The sequence below is a fragment of the Drosophila innubila genome (genome assembly GCF_004354385.1).
Source record: "Drosophila innubila isolate TH190305 chromosome 3L unlocalized genomic scaffold, UK_Dinn_1.0 0_D_3L, whole genome shotgun sequence".
NCBI classification, from domain to species: domain Eukaryota; kingdom Metazoa; phylum Arthropoda; class Insecta; order Diptera; family Drosophilidae; genus Drosophila; species Drosophila innubila.
The window spans coordinates 12,460,659-12,480,887 of NW_022995376.1; the positions used below are offsets into that span (position 1 = coordinate 12,460,659).

Here is a 20,229-nt window from a genome sequence, read left to right on the forward strand (position 1 = left end):
GTATGTGCCTTGTGTATGTGTGTGTGTGTCTGTGTGTGAGTGTGTGTGAATGTGCATGTTTTGTTATTGTTCAATGTAATTAAATTATGCAGATGAGTGCCAACATGTCGCTGCTGTTGCTGCTGTTGCTGCTGCTGCTTTTGTTTATGCTCCGTATTAACCAAATTGCATAGAAAAGTGTTTAGATACGAGCATGTTGGCTGCTGGTGTTGACAAACAGCTGGCAACGCTTGACAGATGGGTTAACAAAACAGTCATTTAACTGATAACTGCACAAAATTGTTTTAAATATTTGTACAGAAAATAAAATATTTGTTTAAAGAAATAAAAAAAAAGTTTATCACTTGGCAGCGGTGGGATTCGAACCCACGCCTCCGAGGAGACTGGTGCCTTAAACCAGCGCCTTAGACCGCTCGGCCACGCTACCATATAAATATGGCTTGAATTTAAATGCTGATATATCTTTACACAGTATAAATGAATTTCTAAATTTAGATGTGACTTTGAGGTACCTTGATATAAAATGTAATCTGCAATAATAAAAACGTATCTATAAGATTTACTCGTACCAACATAAGATACTCGAATCTAAAAATATAGAGAATAAAAAGCTGAGAATATGTCTGAGTAGATTATAGGTTTCAGCATTTTCTGAGACTGGAGTAGTCCTAGAAAAGTGAGGCTTTCATACAAAGATACAAAGGCATTTATGTCACTTGCCATTAACTGTGATATTTTTAATCGGAAACAGACTAAAATATTCAAATTAACAATCTCACTCATACTTTCCACTAAAAACTTCTGACCCTGAACTATAGTTTTTGAAGTTTCCAACCAATACATTATTTTAAAGAATTTGTGGTTTTCTACTAAGGTCAAAAGAAAGCCAGTTAGATATCAATATTAATTATATTTGCAAAGAAAAAGACAAGTTTGCTTAATAAGTTTGTTAAGTTTGTCGTTTATTTGATTTTATCTTCTAGTTGTTGAACAGTTTGCAATTATATATTTCATTTGCCAACCACATATGTAATTTACATACGTATTTATTTATTATGTGTGTACTCGAGTAAGTGTATTTGAAATTTCCTTGTATGTTTCATATTATTTTTGTTATCTATATATGTTAATTACTCTTTCAATAATATATGATCATACATACTCGTTATCTAAATTTGGTTGATTTTCATATAATATACTTTGCTTATTCCTTGTTGCCTTTTTAAACGCTCTTTTAACTATATTCGTGTCCCTTGTAATTTGCTTACACACTATTAGAATTTAATTTAATTGTTTTCAATCTATATAGTTATGTGTATATATATTTACTTGTATAACTATATGAGAGGTTTGATGAAATATGAATATGAATTTATGTTTGAATAAGTTTTTTAATTACAAATTTGTTCTCTTTAGTTTTAGGTTACGCTTAACTCCCTTGTATGTGTTTTGCATTTTGTTCCATTAAATTGTTAAATACTTATATACAGTTACATTTATTCAATGGCGCTGCCAACTCGTCACAACAAAGTGAACTAAACTGGAAAAAATAAGGAAAAAAAGGAAAATCCAATCAACCAAATGGCCATATAAAAACAACAGAAAATTAAATTTGTTCAAGTATAATATTTTTATTTACACATATTTTGTATTTATTTATGTTTCATAAATTGCTTTTGTATTCATATTGTGTCAATTTGTAGTACCATATATATAAATATTGCGTGGCTTTGCATAATTTTAGCTATGTTTGTTACCTTATATGAACTTTCATTATTTATTATTTCAATAAGTAATTCAAGTTTGAATTCTGTCTTCTATTTGTTTTGATTTTATTAACTATAAAAATGGTTTGTTATCTATGATTTTCCTTATATTTTTAGCCCTTTTTTTAATTTATTATTTGTTGGGTTTTTTTTTAATGTTTTAATTTTAATATTTTGCATATTCATATTTGGATCGTAGTGTTTTTTTTTGTTTGTATAATTTTTGATGGTTTTGGAATATTTTATACTAAATACATATATGTATATATATATTTTTAATGACTTGTGCTAAAAAAGCGTAAATTAATTGTATACAATTTTAGTAGATTCATTTAATTAAATGTTTTTTTTTTTTTTTTGTGTTTAAATTGTCGTTTATTTTGTTGTATTATATGTTTATAGAAATTAATTATATACAGGAATTTAAACGTTTAAGCAAAACTTAATAGTTAAGATCACTGGATGCGAAAAAGGACTTTGCGCAATACAGCTAACCAGACAAAACAGTGTTGGCTATTGTCGAGGCTTTTAAGCTGCATTTAGCATGTCAAACTTTATTTACACGCATTTAATTCTGTATTTGTATTGTATTTCGTTTTTGGAAACTAAAGACTAATTTATACAAAATGCTTTCGCCTGAATAAGAATAAGGTTAACTAAATATACAATTTATAAATATGTTTTAATTAATGGATAGTTGAAATAACACAATGTGAACTGGTCTCGGCATCAGCCCTTGTAGAAGTGATACAACTCAATGTCCGCGCTGTGTTGTTGTGTTGTTGTCTTGGTGCGACCCAAAGTGCCACACGATTTGAGTGTATATCAGTGATAGCGACGCAGACTCCCGTTGTTGTTGTTGTTGCTGCCGTTAACCAACACTACACCACCACCACCGACTCCATTGTGATTGTTGTTTGAGAGAGTTGCCACATTGTTGTTATTGCTGTTGCTGTTGAAGGATCGCCTGCCAGTCGTGTTTCCATGCACCAACGCCATGCCCATCCCATTCCGCAGGGGCAAAGCGGGCGGAGGTGGTGTGGGCGTGGGACTAGGTGGCATGTCATGATCCAACGGCAGCGAATAGTGAGAGTTGTTGTGTATGTAGCCAGCATCGGCCATGGCATCACAAGGCTTGGCATAGACAGCGCCGCCGCCATTGTGATTGAAGTGATCCTGGGTGAGGCGGATGCCGGCATGACCATTGGCAAGGGGTTGGCTATAGTGCGACAAGGTGCTCTCCTGCACGCCGCACTGTCGACGTGGCAGGGATGCATTCAACCCAAGCACCTTTCCACCTCCATTGGCCAACAGTCGCATGTCCTGTTGCGAGTGATGGGAGCGTGGAGTCGTTGCCGTGGTCGATATCTGTGTCTGTGGGTGTGTCTGTGGTGTCTGTGGATTGTTGGTCATGTAGTGAATGTGACTGAGTTGGGCAAAAGGAGCATGCGCATCGATGGCACTGGGCACTTGCAGTTGTTGTAACGTCGCTGGTTGTGAGGTTGTCGAGGGCGAGGGACCATTGTGACTGGAGGGGGCACCACCCCGACCCCGCAGCTGAGGTGGGGGTGGAGCTTCTAGCTATAGCTCAGTGACTGGAATCGGCCGGCTGCCCAAATACTGTGTATTGTAGCTGCTGGGACAGGGATAACCCGATGCTGGATGCACACCACCGCAACCTGGCGGCGGTCTCGTCATGTACTCCTCATCGGAGAAGGTCTTCTGATACTCGCGCTCCTTCCGTCCCAGCGCCGAGTGACCCTTCAGCATCTCCCGGATGCGACGACGACATGTGTAGATCACCAGGGCCAAGGTCGTGATCAATGCGGCACAACCCACAACCATGATGCCAATGATGGCCTGTTTATTGGCCGCTCCGTGTGTGCAACCCAACAACGGCTCCGCAAGCTGCGTGAGTGGCAGCTCCCTCAAATTGGCCGGATAGGCACAGATGACTGGAGCATACAGATTGCTGGCGTTCTTGCTGATGAGAAGATTACGCAGCCACATCAGCTGACAGTCGCAGACAAAGGGATTCTCCGAGAGGTCGAGGCTTTGCAGATCCGACCATGGGAAGAGACTCTCCGATAGGGAACTCAGCTGGTTCTCCTTCAGGATCACTGTGCTGAGGTGTGGAAATCCGCCCAAGGCATTGGCATGCAGTTCGCTGAGCTGCTTGTTGGCCGAGAGATTCAAATGCTCCAGATTCGTGTTGGCCGTGAAGGCGCCGCTTTCCACACGACGCAAACGCTGAGCTCCAGTGATCTCCAGCTGACGGAGCTCACGAAGACCCACAAAGGCACCTGCTCCAATCACCTCAAAGTCGTTCTGACCCAGCGACAGCTGCTCCAGTCGAACCAGATGCTGCAGTGCAGCAGTGGGAACGCTCTGCAAACGATTATCGGAGAGATCCAAATAGCGTACACCTTCCAGACCCTTGAGAGCATCGCCCGATATGTTGTGGAGTCCCGCACCACGCAGATCCAAACGCGTTAGACCCTTGAGATCCTGGAAAGCACCTGCCGGAATGGTCATAAAGGAATTCGTGCCCAGGTAGAGTTCCGCCAGGCTGGGCAGGGCTTGGAATGTGAGCTCTGACGGCACCGTTGTCAGGGTATTGTCATCCAGATACAAAACACGCAAGTTCACCAGACCGTCCAATGCATGGGGATCGATGTGACTGATGCGATTCTGGCCGAGATTCAGCTCCTCCAGCTTAACCATGGGCGAGAATGTGCGATAATCGAGCTCGGCAATAAGATTGCCCCGCAGATTGAGCACGCTTATTGTGGTTAGACCAGTGAACGTCTTGTTCGATACCTGTCCAATCTTGTTGTGATTGAGATGCAGCTCCTGCAGCTTGGCATGATAGGCAAATGAGCGTTCCGGTATCGTGACCATGTCATTAAAGGACAAATCAAGGAATGTGAGCTGCGAATAGAACTGCATCGATGAGTCGATGGTCTTCAGTTTGTTGTTCTTAATGACCAGACGCTGTATCGATGGATTAAGTGCTATGGGCAGCACATCAAGCGTCCCCACACCGCAGTTCACCATCAATGTTTCGTCATCGCATTCACAGCCATTTGGACAATTTGCCAGGCCATTTGTCGGCACGAGCAGCACAAGGAGTACCAGCAGCACAGACAGTGGAACCAACGATGACGATGACGGCGACATGGTAATTGCCATTGCCGACGACCGTCGTCTGCTCATTACGTCCCTCTCTCCCACTCTTCCTCTCTCTCTCTCACTCTCGTTCTCTGTCGTTGTCGCTTTTCCCGTCTCTCAGTATGTAAGACCCCTCTTTTGGAGCGGGTGTGTGCCTACACTCTGTGGTGTAGTTCGTTTGGTTAGTTGCTTTTGTTGGGAACAGACGTGGACTATCCTATCGGTATAGCCTTTCCTTCTCCCTCCTCTTGCTTCTCTCCTCTTCGTCTGTTTGTCCGCTTTTATTTTGGGTTAAATACGTTTTAGCCAAGTTTGCCAATGGCTTTCGTATTTGGCGTCCGACATTCGTGGCGCTCTGACTGCTGTTTAGCCTGCAAAGAGAAGCAATTGAAGAGGGGGTGAGAAAGGGTGAATAGCATGGTGGAGGGTGGTGGGGGAGAGGTGGAAGGGGGGTTAGTATGTGCGCTTTAAATTGATTTTCCATTAGAGTTCAAAATTGCTTGGCTTTTGGATTTTCATTGGATTTGGCAGCTGCAGTCGCCATCTCGTTGGTTTCCCCGGGTTGCCGGGTAAGTTAATCGGTAGTTTTGTGGATTATTTTCCACTACCTTTCCCTTTTTGCTCTCTTTTTTCTCGTATCCCAACTCTATCCGTATCTATATCTGTATCTCTATTTCGTATTCTTCGTACGGGCAGTAAACAAATGAAGACAATTTAAATGGCCACAGCCAGCAGCATTACCAACGACATTCACATTAGTAGTCCAGGCAAATGGAAGCTGGTAATAGTTCGAATTGACTTTAACTGGCCCTGGACACAATCCACTTTAATGGAAGCTAAATGAAGCCAAAGTCTGTTGTACGAAGTATATTTCAGTTCTCTAAGCTTTGTTCATCATCCAACCAAAGTTTCTAGTATCTTTAATCTTATATCTAGTGGTTGTTGGCTTAAAAAAATTTAAGAATATTGTACATTTTTAATTTAAATTCTTATTATTTTTTAAGTTTTAACTTCTGTCTGTCCGAATGAAAGTAATTGTAATTGGAAATCCATTTTAAATTGTAATATAGAACAAAATAGGGTCTCTTTTAACTCTCAGTTTACTGAAATTCTCTTCCTTTTATCGAGGTTTCAGCAACCCTGTTGAGCCAACTTCAAAGTCCCTAAAGACAAACCCCATTCAATTCCATTCCAGGCGGGGAAAGCAGCTCCCAAATGGACTGACGAGGCCAAAGATATGCCACATAGTTTGGCCGAAACTTAAAAAACAACTTGCACTTTGTTTGCTTTGGGGACATTTATCAGTTTAGGAACACAACGAAAATGGCAAAAGAAAACTTAATTTAGCGCACAACTGTGCAAAGTTCAAGGATGCCAGAAAGGATATCGGCACAAGGCGCAACCCCAAACGGTCTATAAAATAAATAAAACAAAAAAGTGAATACATATATTTTGTTTGGCCAGCCCGCACATACACACCCACACACACACACACACACACACAGATCACGCACATTTGCGAGAATAAACAAAGCCGTGCCCCTTCATACATTTTTGGCTCTGCCTTTTCATATTTTTCAACTTTACGCATTGTTTGGAAATGGGAAATGGTTCGGCCCCAAAGGCGTCATGAAAATAATCATAGATGTGGGTCATACTTCACAACGAAGGGTGTGGCAGCAAAGGGTGGCAAGGAGGAAGAAGGAGCAGGAGGAGTTGACTGCTTATGCCTTTTTGCTGTTTGTGTTCCACCAAAGAGGATAACTGCGGGCAGCAACTCTCGAGACGAGGCGAGACGAAACGAGACGAGACTCAACTTTAAAATGTACCAACTGCTTGACTCTCGTTTTTATTATGTAAATATCACATAAACACCCGGGAGCAACTCGGGCGCAATCATATGAAACAACGCCACAAAAATGGAGCAGCTTACTCCTCTTTTTTTTTGGTCCTTGGTCCTGCAGTCTTCCCATCATTATCATGCATATGCCATAAAGCGACTTGTTGAGACTGAGACTCGCTTGGGCCTCTCACATATTTTTGGCAGCTTAAAATGTGAGCCAAAAAGGCGAATCCAGTTAAGAAATATATAAAAAACACACACACAAAAAGCTGCCAGCAGTTTCGTGAAATACAAGCAATAGTCTTTTCCTGGTCCTGTCAGCGAATGCTCTGTTTATTTGAGTTTCGTGCGGGTAACAGCTGCTAAGGCAGTCAGTCAACAGACAGTTTAGAGAGGCTAAGATGAAGCATATGCTTAGAAAATCAAATTTCAAATGCTGTAATGTGAATTTTCGCTAAATGGCCAAAACAATCCGCAGGCCAGGTTGCTTTCAAATGGCTTCAGGACATGACACTCTCACTTGCTCTAAGCTGTTGTCTTAGTCTGCCCTAATAAAGGCAGTTAACAGTCAGTTTTCTTTTGGAAGACACTTACACTTCACTTGGAGCAAACCAACAAAGATAGAACCCAGAAAAGCTTTTGGCGTAAAGTCAACATGTGTAGACAAATTATAAATATAAGGTCAGCTCAAAGTGATTCCTTAATAGTAACGAACTCAGTAGATTCCTTTTTATAACACTTATTTTAATTCTTATAGGCATATTTTTCAAGCTCAATCATAGAATGATATCATTCAATGTTCTGAGCATTTTTTAGACAGAAACTGAAAATTAAATCTGTATATGTATATATTTTTATTAATATATATTTACTGGTTGCATTTCATAAACTTGTTATTATTATCTTGATAGTATTAATATTTCTAATCTATGCTTTTTTCATTAAATGGTATAGCAACAATGACTACTTTAGTTTTCAGATCTAACCTTACTCTTTAGACGACACCATTTAAATTGTCACCCAGACCAAGTGCCACCCTTGCCACCCGCAGTCTCTGACGTGTCCAGCGCTCAAAAGTATGCTCTAAATATTTTATAGCTAGCCGCTGTGATTTTTTGTTAGACGTTCTTATTTGGTTTACGGGCATTGGGCAAACCTTTTTCGACTGTTTCCCTGCTTCTGAACTCATTTATTAGTTCTGCCCGTGTCCGGCTGCGAGACCGAGTCCGACTTTGAGTCTGGATTCCCCGGCAGCTGGCCATTGTTATAAATGTTTGGCTGTCAGTTCAACTGTGGCTGTGTAGCCTTGCGGCCATGCCCCACAAAAAAGGCATAGAACCCAAACAAAAAAATGGGAAAAATAACTCTTTTATTGTTTGTGTCTGTCTGTCCCCATCCCCATCCCCGTTCCCCTCCCCATCTCTGTTCTCTTTCCAAATAGTTGGTTTGTTGCTCCGCCGGCTGTTGGCCAGGCCTTGCCTTTGCTATGACTTCCGCTTTTGGCCCAATTCTCCGCCTGCCTTCACACTTTGCTGGTGCTTATTGTTTAGCCGGGCGAGTTTTTGAAAATTTGCCAAAAAAAAAAAAAATAAAAACGTAGTTTTGCAACAGTTTTTCTTTTTATTCTCTAAAGCCGGGAAATTGCTAAATAAATGCATGTTTCTGATTTAATATAGGAAAGGGTAGAACATGTAAAGAACGTGATAGTAAGAGAGTGAGAAGCGGCAATCACTTTATCTAGTTTTTCTATTTATTTAAGACTTGGCAAAAGTTTCCTTTCAGTTTTAAACGGATCCAAACGACCGCCCGCAACTCTTTGCCAGTTTTATTAATTTCACAGCCATCTTTGAGCTGCTCCAATTTCCACTAACTGTAACTGCACCCTTCTCTGCCGCCTCCATCAAAGTCAGCAATAAACTTCAAGCGGCTTGTTGTTGTTTGCCAAATGTTTAATATTTCAAAGTAACGCCAGCCAATAGCAGAGTAAAACCCACTTTCCATATCCGTTGTCTGCTGAGCGAGTATGGGGGTATTTTTCACTCCCACTCCCTGTTTCCCTCTCGCTCTCTGCCTCTTAACGTCTCTCTCCTACTCTCCCATTGACTGTCTCCCTATTCCTGGTGTTATTTATATGACAATTTCGCTTGAGCGCGCGTTAAAATATCGCTGACAATATTTTATGCTCATGCTTTGCCTCATGTTTTGCCAACGTATCAAAACCCCCTTCTGCCCCGCCCTCGCCCACATTCTGCTATGATAAACTTGGCAAATTTATCCTGCTTTGTGCCATACGTCTTTTGGCACAGTTTTCGCTGAAGAACCCGTCGACTGTGTTCCCCCCGCTCCACCCGCTCTCACACTACTCGTATTTGCACAGCTTACAGTTTCAGCAGTTTTCGCGTGTGCATCTGTAAGATACTTTTTGTTGCTAAACAAGCACAGTCAAATATTTGCAATGCCCCAGAAAATACAACAATAATAATAAGAACAACAATAGTCAACAATAGATTGAGAAAGAAACAAAAAGGAGAAGAAAAAATGACTTGAAGCTCACGCACGCTGCAAAGTTGGGCGCAGTATTTGGAACAGTATCCAGAACAACTCCACCCCTCCCCCTGCTCCACCATCCAGTTCTCCAGCTGAAGGCTGTATGCCAGTGAAAGTCGCTGGTGAATGGAGGCAGCCAGTCGTCTGTGAAATAGAAAACGAAACAATGTCTACCCTGGGATGCGGAGGCTGTAACGAGGAGTCTCCGATGCTGAGCTCTTTATGCCGCCAGGGGGGCGTTTTACAATTGCAACAATGCTCGCCGTCGTCACACATGTTACTTCAATTTTCGGTAATAGTAATCGGCATTCGAGTTGCGAGAGCTGCAAGTTGCAAGTTGCAAGTTGCATGATGCGAATTGCGCGAGTTTGCCTAGCAATTGATTGGGATTTGCAGCTAAACTTGGAAAGCGAACTGGTTTTCTTTTTGGAATAACTCAAGCAGCTGGTGATTTGCTCAAGAAACCACAAAGCTACATAAAAATTTAAATCAGATTTAACAGCAAACGAAAATTCCTAGCATTTTCATAAAGAAAGCTAACGATGTAAAATATTACAAATAAGATATCGTAAGATCATATTTTCAAATATGTATAGATATTTTAAATCAGAGTTGCATGCAATTGTTTCAGTTGAATTTAGTTCAGAAAAACGTCAACTAATTCGTGTAGTATTAAATTAATGTACCAACAATGTCAATTAAGTTCAACTTTCGTGCTTAAATTTGCTATTCGGGTAGCCGAAAATGTGCTTTAAATAAGATATTTGTGTAATTTGACAAGATCGTAAGATCATATTTTCAAATATGTATATATTTTAAATCAGAGTTGCATGCAATTGATTCAGTTGAATTTAGTTCAGAAAAACGTCAACTAATTCGTGTAGTATTAAATTAATGTACCAACAATGTCAATTAAGTTCAACTTTTGTGCTTAAATTTGCTCTTCGGGTAGCCGAAAATGTGCTTTAAGGGAGTGCTTAACACAGTTAGCTCATTTGTTGGTATGTTTTTTCTTAGTTTCGTAATTTTTCTGAAAGCTGTAATCTCTCACTCCATAAGACGGGGTAGATGGAACAGCGCTTTAGCAGCAAAATGTATTTTATGTGTCCCTTGAACATTGAGACTAACTGAGCGACGACGGGAAGTTGTCGGACAAGTGTTGCTAGCCAAGAATTTGGAATTTCGGTGACGTTGGCTCTACGACGACGCTTTTATAGCATAATTCCTAGCGCCGTCTTTTTGTTTTTGTTACTGCCTTGCCAAAAACTTTGACTGCCAAGGCGCTTCAAAAAAGAGTGAGAGGGAGAGCAGAGACGAGTGTGAAGAGTGTGCAAAGACGGCTGCGAATTGGCATCGCAAGAAAGTAAAGAGTAATACCCAAAGCAGTCATAAAGTAAACCAAATATTTTACATATAAACGACCGCAAGCAGACGTCACAGTCGAGGCACTTTGGAGAATACTGAGAATCCAGAGAGGTGTGGGCTAGACGTCGTCGCCATTTTTGTCATAACTTTTTTCTTTTCCTCTTTCTATTTTTTTTTTTTGGAATCGTGCCCATAAAACGGCGACAGGCAAAGTAGGTAAAAAAAAAAAAAAAACTTTACCCGGCGACCTTGCCACACGCATTTCTTAGTGTTCCTCCGCCGTCTGGAAGTTTAAAGCCAAGGCAAAGTTATGTGTGGCAGACAATAAATCCATGCTATTGATCCCTGCTATATGTCTTCAACAAATTTATATGGCAAGCGGAAAACTAGAGCTAGCTCCACTCCACTCCAGTCCAATATACTGCCATGCTCCACATTTTAACAGCGTTCCATCCCTGGCTGGCATTTGATAAACGCGCATATGGCATCGTAAGAGCATGTCGAACATAAACCTTGCACGGCTGGAGATTTGCCATGGATTCGGAGCAGCGTTTAGTGCAGCGGACTTGAAAATTAAGGCGACTCACAACGAAATTTTTATTACAATGTTTATTCTAAGAGCAGCTTAAAGTGAAACTATAAATTTTCAGTCCAACCAACAGAGGGGAGGATAGTTTGCAGCTCTAAGCAGATAAAATATAGTTAAGATAATGTTGGACAGTGGAATTTCGATATGGGCTAACTAAGTACGACACTGAGTTTAAAGAAAGTCTGCTCATAAGAAAAGTAAAGCACAGAGAAAAATTATAAAGCAGCAAAATTAAATATTAAAGGTATAGTCAAAGCTACAATAGACATATAAGATAAGCACTAAGAATCCACAGTTAAATAATGAAGAAAAGAAATCTATTCAGTCAAAATTTATTTAGTTAAAGCCCTACAGTACGTATATATTTGTATAAGTTACGTCTCAAGGAAACTGAAAGTTCTCGTAATCATAATTGTCCTCCCTAAAGACAGTTGAAGCTGAAAGAGAAATCCTTAATTTAAGTGGAAAAATTGCTGCATAAGCCTTGCAAATTAAACTTTCATTTGTAGGTAACTTTTTTCTACTTTCGTCTTTTGGAAAGTTTTCCAACTTTTCCAGCATTACTTTGGCTGCTTATCGACAAAAGTCAGCCAGCAGATCGGATTTGTGTTTAAATTAAGAATTAAATAGGGAAAATGCAAAAGCACTGTAATGAAAACGAGAATGAGGCAAGCTTAAAAGCGCGTAAAGGATTTAACGCTAGTTGGAGTAGGATTTAGGGTTGCCTTTGCGACAATGCTCTGACAGGCATTAGAAGGCAGCAGACAAGGAGGAGCTGAATTTGTTGCTGACTCGACACGCAAAAGCTGCAACATGTTTACCGGGGCAACGGAGAAAAGGAGGATTGGGAGAAAAGGCGGATAGAAGAAAATGGTGCTGGTAGAGTGAAGAGAATACCTAGACTAAGTAGCGCCTGCCAACCGTTGACCGCGGCTATGTCGAGCGCCATAAATCTTTGGAAATCGCGGCGGGTGCAAAGTGCGCCACAAAATGGCGAAAATTGCACAGCAAGGAAGTAACAAAAGCGCCAGAACCGAAACCCGGGGACCAAGGCAGCCGGAACCGGAGAGGCACAGACTCAGAGACCCAGCCAGACCATGGAGACACACTGGCTGCAGGTAGACAAGCATCTAACCGTGGCAGCTAACATTGGCCATGGCAAGAAAGCCTCGGCACATGCTCGCAGTCGGTTTAGTTGCAGTTGGCGTGTGGAAAATTTAGTGCGCTTGAAATGCAGTTGCACAGTTGCGGTGATTTAGTTGGCCGTCGCTCTCGAGCTGAACCGAACAGTGGCCAAAATGAGTTGTGGCCAACAATGGAGGTCAGACGACTAAACAATAAACTTAAATTTGCGACGAATGCTTAAAGGAATAAAAGGCAGCTTAACACTGAGACAACATTTGATATGTTATTGATTATTGAATTAGGATTATAACTTAAATTTAGACTCATAAGAGTGAAAGATTTTATACCTTAAGCAAGCACAAAAAATTTAAATAAATGGTATGTTGATATGTTATTGATTATTGAATTAGTATTTAACAAAATTAAAACTTAAACTTAGACTCATAAGAGTGAAAGATTTTATACCTTAAGCAAGCACAAAAAATTTAAATAAATGGTATGTTGATATGTTATTGATTATTGAATTAGTATCTAACAAAATTAAAACTTAAATTGAGACTCATAAGAGTGAAAGATTTTATACCTTAAAGCAATCACAAAAAATTTAAATAAATGGTATGTTGATTATTATTATTGTTATTGATTATTGAATTAGTATTTAACAAAATTAAAACTTAAACTTAGACTCATAAGAGTAAAAGATTTTGTACCTTAGGCAAGCATAAAAAATTTAAATAAATGGTATGTTGAGAAAGTTCTGAATGTTTTTCAAAGTAACTTTGACTTGAATTTTCATTAGTGCAATGCATTAACTCAAACCACTGTGCATTCAAATGCTCCATATTGTTTGCATTGCTTTTTAATTTCCACCGCTCAACATTGTGTAAAACTTTTGCCTACAGTCGACCTCTAATTTCCGCCCCCTCCAGCATATTTCCCCTCCCAGTTCACCCCCTGCAGCAGAATTGAACATGAAGAAAAACAGCAGCAGCAACGTCACATGTGCGTCGGGAATTCGGCGAACCCGGGAGAGATCGGGTATAGTTGAGTATTTTGCTTTAAACATCTTTAAGGGGTGAGGGGCGGCAAGAGGAAGAAACACTACCGAGTGAAACTGAGATGGCGAGAGCGAAAGACAGAGAAAGCAAACCAGACTCATTTAAAGACTGTGCGCCGTCGAGAACGCGACATGAGTTAAGTGCGATGGCAAAATTTATGCGAAGAATGCAGCAGCAATATGTGCAACAGCAGCGAAAACAACAATAACAACATTAACAACAACAACAAGAACAACTCGAACTCCAAGGGAGCTAAAAGCCGAAGCAACCCAACCACATGGCGCACTTTGTATAGCATACAAAAAGGACCAACAAAGCCGACGCTGGCGCTGGCTTTCACAGGACTTTTTTGTACAGGAGTATAGCTTGAATAAGGTTTGTGGATACACCGGAATACAGGGAATGCAGCGAAGACAGGAAAGGCATTTGCCAGCTCGTCATCCCCTCGTCTGCCCGTCTGCCCGTCTGTCCGACTGCTTTGCCTGCAACGGATGCTCAATGTGTGAATAAGCAAGCTTTGTAAGATACTTTTCCCAACTCCCGTTGTCCATTCCTCATTGTGTCTTATTCATTGTTCCGAGTGTGTTCGACGCCTCGGTTAGGCCGGCGAAAACTTAATAAAATTTTAATTGAAGCGCAAGAATTTAATTAATTTAATTATGCGCGCATTACGAGACCAAAAGAAAGTGAGTATCAGACTAATATGATGATGTACGACTACATATTGTTCTTTGCATGGCATGTGGAAAATTCTCTGGTTGAAAACTTGATTGGGGAATAAATTCAATTACAAACGCGCAATTTTAAATCACATTTTCTTATATTTATGCGAATATTTCACTATTATTTATTGGAACTGTTGAAAATTTGACAACATTTACGAAATTATTGAAACAGTATTAAAATCATTTGATATAGTACTATCCAAAGAATCCATTTAAACTTTTATTTTAATTCCATAATAAAATTTGTTATCTTTTATTTATTCTTTGATTATTTTACCATTGTTTCAAAAACTTTTTCCTGCAACTTTTTTTCTCCCAATGCCATTTATTGCATTTTCTTTTCAATTGAGTTGCCAGCAACATACTTACATGTTGTGCCAAACCAGCAAATATATTCTTAAGTTCGTTTATCATGACTTTGTCTTGGGTTTTTGGCTACGTGCCGTTTGTTTTGGGGTCAAAGAGGAGCAACAAAAGGCGAACCCATCCGTACACTAATTGCGAGTTGTTAATGTTGCAGCTGCACAACGACAACGACAACGACAACGACAACAACGGCGACGGCGACGTCGACTCAATTGAAAATCTTTAGTGACTTTAAGACTGGAAGTAATATAAATCACACAAAAGGTTCAGAAAGTAACCCAATGCCGGCAATGGTCGCTTGTTTAATGACGCAAGTAATTGTAACTGCAACAGCGAGTTGCAAGCTCCAAGTTGAGAGTTGCCAGTTGCACAGTTGCCAGCTGGGGATTGTGGGCAGCTTGAAGCATAGAAAACAACAACTGAATGGCACAAGGGAGCGACTTAATGAAAATCAAACATACATATAACAACGACAACAACAACAATAACAATAACAATAACTCAAAGTCGGTCAACTGTGCAGTGGAAAACGTCGCTGAGACTTTTGAGATCCCCGAGCAACTCTCAAGTGGCGCATACCAAACAATAATTGATAAACGAACAGATGTACAAGTGTTTAAGTGAATGAATGAATGATGTGGTTCTGCATTTGAAATATGCCTGCCAGTTGCGTGTTGCAAGTTGCAAGTTGCAAGCTGTCAGTTGCCAGTTGCCAGTTGCCAGTTGAGTGCTTTGAAGTTTAACTGTTTGCATTTGCAAGGGTGCATGGGGAGTTGAAAATCGTTAATCGGCATCATCGGTAATCGGTGCAGCGAGGGGGTTGACCCAAATCAATTGATTTATGCACTTGGTCTGTGCAACAATTGAACACATCGAGTAATTAAATAAATAAAGAAAGTTGACAAACTGTAGAATTTATTATAGTTTATGCTCTGGCTTTAATTAAGTTACGCAGTAACAGACCAACTGAAGCGTAGACATCGCGGCATGTGAAAGTCATCAGTTACATTCTGAGAAGCGCGTAGAGAGGCGTGAGAGGCTCTTTTATAATTGTCACGCAATTTACAGCCGCAGACCAAGTGGGGCCAATGGCCCTCGGAGTTCATAAACTTATTGTATGGTATCAATGCGGAAGATATTGAACTGAACTTACGCACCTTAGTTGATAGAGATCTCAAATAGCAGAAAAATGTATCCTTAGAATGCTCAAGTTAATCTTCCAAAGAGCGAGACACAGTAGAATTGATAACTCACAGATTTTGAGGCATTTAAAACACAAGAAGGCAATAAATGAAACCCAATCAATTGAAATTGCTCAAAGCTCATTGCAATTTTACACTTTTGCATATCTTTTGTATAGAATTCAATATGTCACCCCTCGTAGCTCTGTCAAGTGTTGAACATGACACGCCCTTGTATGAGAGTGTAAAAAAACGCCACAAGAACGCGTTTTGAATTTAGCAGAAATGCGAACGACGCATTAAATAAGCGATCGGTTTCAACAAATTTGCATGAATCCATAGAAAAATGATAGCCTGACTTTTTTCAAACATATAAATAAACTAAAATTAATGTTTCTGGGAAACAGAAATCGAATAAGAAATACGACTCAATGGCAAATCAATGCAAATTCCTCGAACTTCATACAAAATGCGAACTGAACTAACATCTATAGATATTAGCATACACAAATGTCCCGCCTACAATCTAAACTAATTTTTTAAAAGCCTTGAAATGCAGTCACAATCAATGCGATAAAAATCGCTAACAGACTGTCATTTCAAGGCGTTAAAAAACGCAGTGCGACATTTGCAAGCCAAATTAATTGTTGTATTTAGCAAATTAAATGACAGATACATATATAAATACGCATTAAATATAATTGCAATTGTATTTGGTGTTGTAATGCAATCAGTTTCGATTTGATTACCTTTAATTGACTTTTCAGCACTGTTGAGTAATCGATGCTGACAACGACGGCGGCAGCGACTGCGACGTTGACTGCGACGGCGACGGCGACGTCATCAACATTTAACACTTTATGTCGCTCATTAACAATTCCTTGTTTTTTATTGTTGATTATAATTTAAAACATTTATTTTGTTAATTTCAATTCAACGCCGGAACTTTGTTGTCAAACATATTGCAATTATATATTATTCCTTGCAGTTCTTGTTGTTGTTGTCACTGCAAAGAGAGGAATGTGTAAAAAGGCATATAAATTATTAAAACAACTACAAATTGCAGCTGCGGCAGCAGTAAATTGTTAATAATGTCACAGTTTGATGGCGGCAACAACAATTTATGATGAGCTTAAAATATGCATTAAACAATTTTTTAAAAACCCATTTCATTCGTATTTGAATTTTTTTCTCGCTTGTTCAACATTTTTCAATTATTTATGTTAATGTTTTAATGGTTCAATTGAATACATGTAAAATCCATTAAAACATATTGTCTTAGTGGCCAAATAAGGGTATAACTATTCTGTTGAAAGGTTTGTAGGCTATTATAAAAATTATTTTATTGTATTCTATTAAACAAAACGACTTAAAACCCAATTTTAATTAGGTGTGCTTTAAGACATATCTGACTGCTTTAAGTCACTTGCAATCAACAATAGTTAATCTTTAGTAATATTTAATGTAATCAAGCTTTTTTTTAAATATATCTGAAATTGTAGTGAAGCTAAAATATTACTTTACTTGTCAGGTAAATTCAATGTTTTTAATTTATGCATAATTCTGGCCTGATTTCCACTTGAACAAATATGAATAATAATTTTTTATTATTCAATTAACTGCTCCAAGTGCAATTAAAAGTTAAGCATAATTAATAAACAATTTGCACAATTTTAAATTTTTTTTATTCTGGTAAACTATTATTTACACTTTTTGCCTATGAAAAAAAAATGAAGCAGCTTCCAGCCAGAAAGCATAAAGAGCATAAAGCAAATGTGTGACAAAGACAAAAACCGCAACAGTAAAAGAAGTGGAAATGGAAAAGCGCAAAGGGAAATGCAAAACGTTCGCCAAGAGACTGCGGATGGAACTGTAAAAGGGGGTAGGAGACCGGAGAGGGGGACTGGCGTTGGGTCTGCTTCATATGTACATGGCAAGTGTTGTAAGTATGTGCTTAAATACGCATTTATTCATACAAATATGGCCAACGGCAACAGCAGCAGCAGCAGCAACCGCAACAGCAGCAGGCAAAACAATAAAACAAGTCAGCTTTCTATAGTCATGCTGATTGACTGTAATATACCCTACTAGAAAGACAAAATCTCAGTATTTGTGTTGATATTTTCAACTAAATTTAAATGTTAACATTTACTTTGTATAATATTTACATCTTATTATTTTATAATAATAATAAAATTGTTATTTATTATCAAGTCACAAGCTTGCCGGAATATACACCATTTTATGTACAGGGTATAGGCAAAAAACGTAGAGCAAACGAATTTCCATGTCGCTGTCGTTGTCGTTGTCGTCGGTAGTTGGGCAAATCAGATGCGCAACTAACGAGCAACAACCACGACAACGACGCTGACAACGGGCAAGGACTAGAAACCCATGTAGGACCATCGCCGGACGCTGCGCCGCGGGCCACTCTGGCGTCTGGGCCCGAATCCTAACTCAGACCATGGCCCAGACCGAGCCCAAGCCAGAGCCAGAGCTCGAGCCCATGGCGAACATGGCGCAAATGTGACAAATATGGGCATGAAGTGTGCAAGTGACAAGTCTAACATACTTACAAATTTTCATGTGGCGGCCACAGAGCCGAGACCACATTATCACCCTTCAGAGGGAAGGTGGCAGCAGGCAGGGAGCAAAGAGGGGAGGGACGGAGGGAACGGGGGGGAGCGACAGGGACCGTCAGACACAAGGCACAGCGTCATTGCAGCATAGAAAATTTGCGTTTTCAAATGTATGTTAATGATGTACCAGCTTCCAACAATGCCAGCGATGATTTCCAGTTTTTCTAACCAGCCCCCACCCCCTTTCTTCCAACATCCTCCTTGTGCTTCTTCTTCTCTGCTTTTGTTAAGTTAGCCAAACGTATTTCCTGTCTTTCTTCACTGATCCAACCACATTGCGAGCTGTTTTTATTTTAATGATATTTTTTTTTTCTGCCCATCAAAAGAGTATAAAAAAATTTAGATGATTTGAATATGTGCAAACTAATGTTGATGATGAAGCTGCGCTTCTTTTTTTTGTCTTTATTGTGCGACTTAAATTTCAATTTTCCAGTTTTTAGCGGAAGTACTTCGAAGAGTGAATGGTTGGTTGGCTTACAACTAATGTGATTTAAATAACAAGCGAATTTAATTGGGTATTCTCATCGAAATTAGTGGATATTGTAAAAAATTTAAATATGCTGATGGATTTTTAAATCATACTATATCGATTGAATCGTTGCTTCAAGAACTTATCTGTAAGCACCCATTAGGAATCTCTCAATCTGTAGCTAAGCCACCGGAAATGCGTGTATTACGCGATGAAGTTGACATAAAAATAAGTCACAAGTGCGTGGACAGGAAATGACAGCATTGTTGACTAACAAACAAGCCAGAGTGCAGGCAATCAGACAGCTTAAAGTTGCATGGGAAATATTAAGCCAGCTAGCCAGTAACAACTTAACTTGGTCGAGAGTGGAAGATCAAACAGCTGCTCACAAAGCGAGAGAGAAAAGCCCAACTGACTTTGAGTAGTCATACCAATCATAGCTGCTTGCATGCAACATGCAACAAACGGTTCTCCTGCTCAACCTCCTCCTATAGCCAAAGCTAACAGGCCATCAATAAATGTGGCAGCAGCTGCTTTTCTCCCTTTTCCCCCTTCGTGACTGGACACAGACTCTTTTTCCTGGCAGTCTTCAGTTTTCAACTTTGCAGTCATTTAAATGCAAAAGCATGGAAATATCAGAGGGTTAGTTGAAAGCCAACACTGACCTAGACACGAATGTCTCGTAAACAACTTCTGGAGCAATTGGTCTGTACACGCACTTGGATTGTCACAACTATTCTCCTCTCTCTCTCTCTCTATTTCTATGCCCGTCTCGCCCTTTATCAAACTATTTGTATCTGTCGCCCCACACGAAATTACATAATTACCAACAATAAATTGTAATTACTGCCTTGAGATACATTTGCTCAGATAAACGGTTTTTCGTGTCTGTCGCCAGTGTGTTTGCACTTGGATTCGGTAAGTTTTTCTTGCTTCTCGCCTTATTTTTTTTTTTTGTTGCTTTTGTTGCGTCTCATTTTCATATTGTTGTTGGCACGACATTGACTTTGCCTCGCCGGTCGCATAAATTACACTGAGCAATTACAACAAACCATCCAAAATGTAAACAAACTTGGGGAATACGCACACAACTTGCGCATAGGCGTTGCCCAGAGGCGACATTACTCTACAAGAGGCAGACAAGGGGTAGATGGGGGGAGGGGGGGCTATACCGCATCGAAAAACAGCACACAAAACGTTTTGAAGTTCACAAAGTGCGTGCATAAATTTGTAAGGCCTTAGGTAATTTATACTGATTTGTGTTGGGTCCGCAAATATGAGCTGATTTGGGGACTACAAGAAATTGAGGTTAACCTTGTACTTGCTCTTTGGACCGAGGCTAGCTGAAGTTCTAAGTGCTAAAAAAAATCGTTAGATTGCTAGTT

General features: G+C 39.8%; 1 protein-coding gene and 1 non-coding gene across 2 annotated transcripts in view; both read right to left on the minus strand.

Annotated features, from left to right (window-relative positions):
* Nucleotides 1-345: 345 nt before the first annotated feature.
* On the minus strand, nt 346-427 carry Trnal-aag. The gene has a single exon. It is a non-coding gene; the product is annotated as a tRNA-Leu (tRNA).
* A 1,725-nt stretch (nt 428-2,152) lies between these two features.
* LOC117788771 (slit homolog 3 protein) overlaps nt 2,153-20,229 on the minus strand; it is a 56,347-nt gene continuing 38,270 nt past the window's right edge. Inside the window, 1 exon segment of the mRNA XM_034627635.1 lies at nt 2,153-5,308. Coding sequence (XP_034483526.1) covers nt 2,592-4,982 — 2,391 coding nt within the window. The 5' untranslated portion in view covers nt 4,983-5,308 and the 3' untranslated portion in view covers nt 2,153-2,591.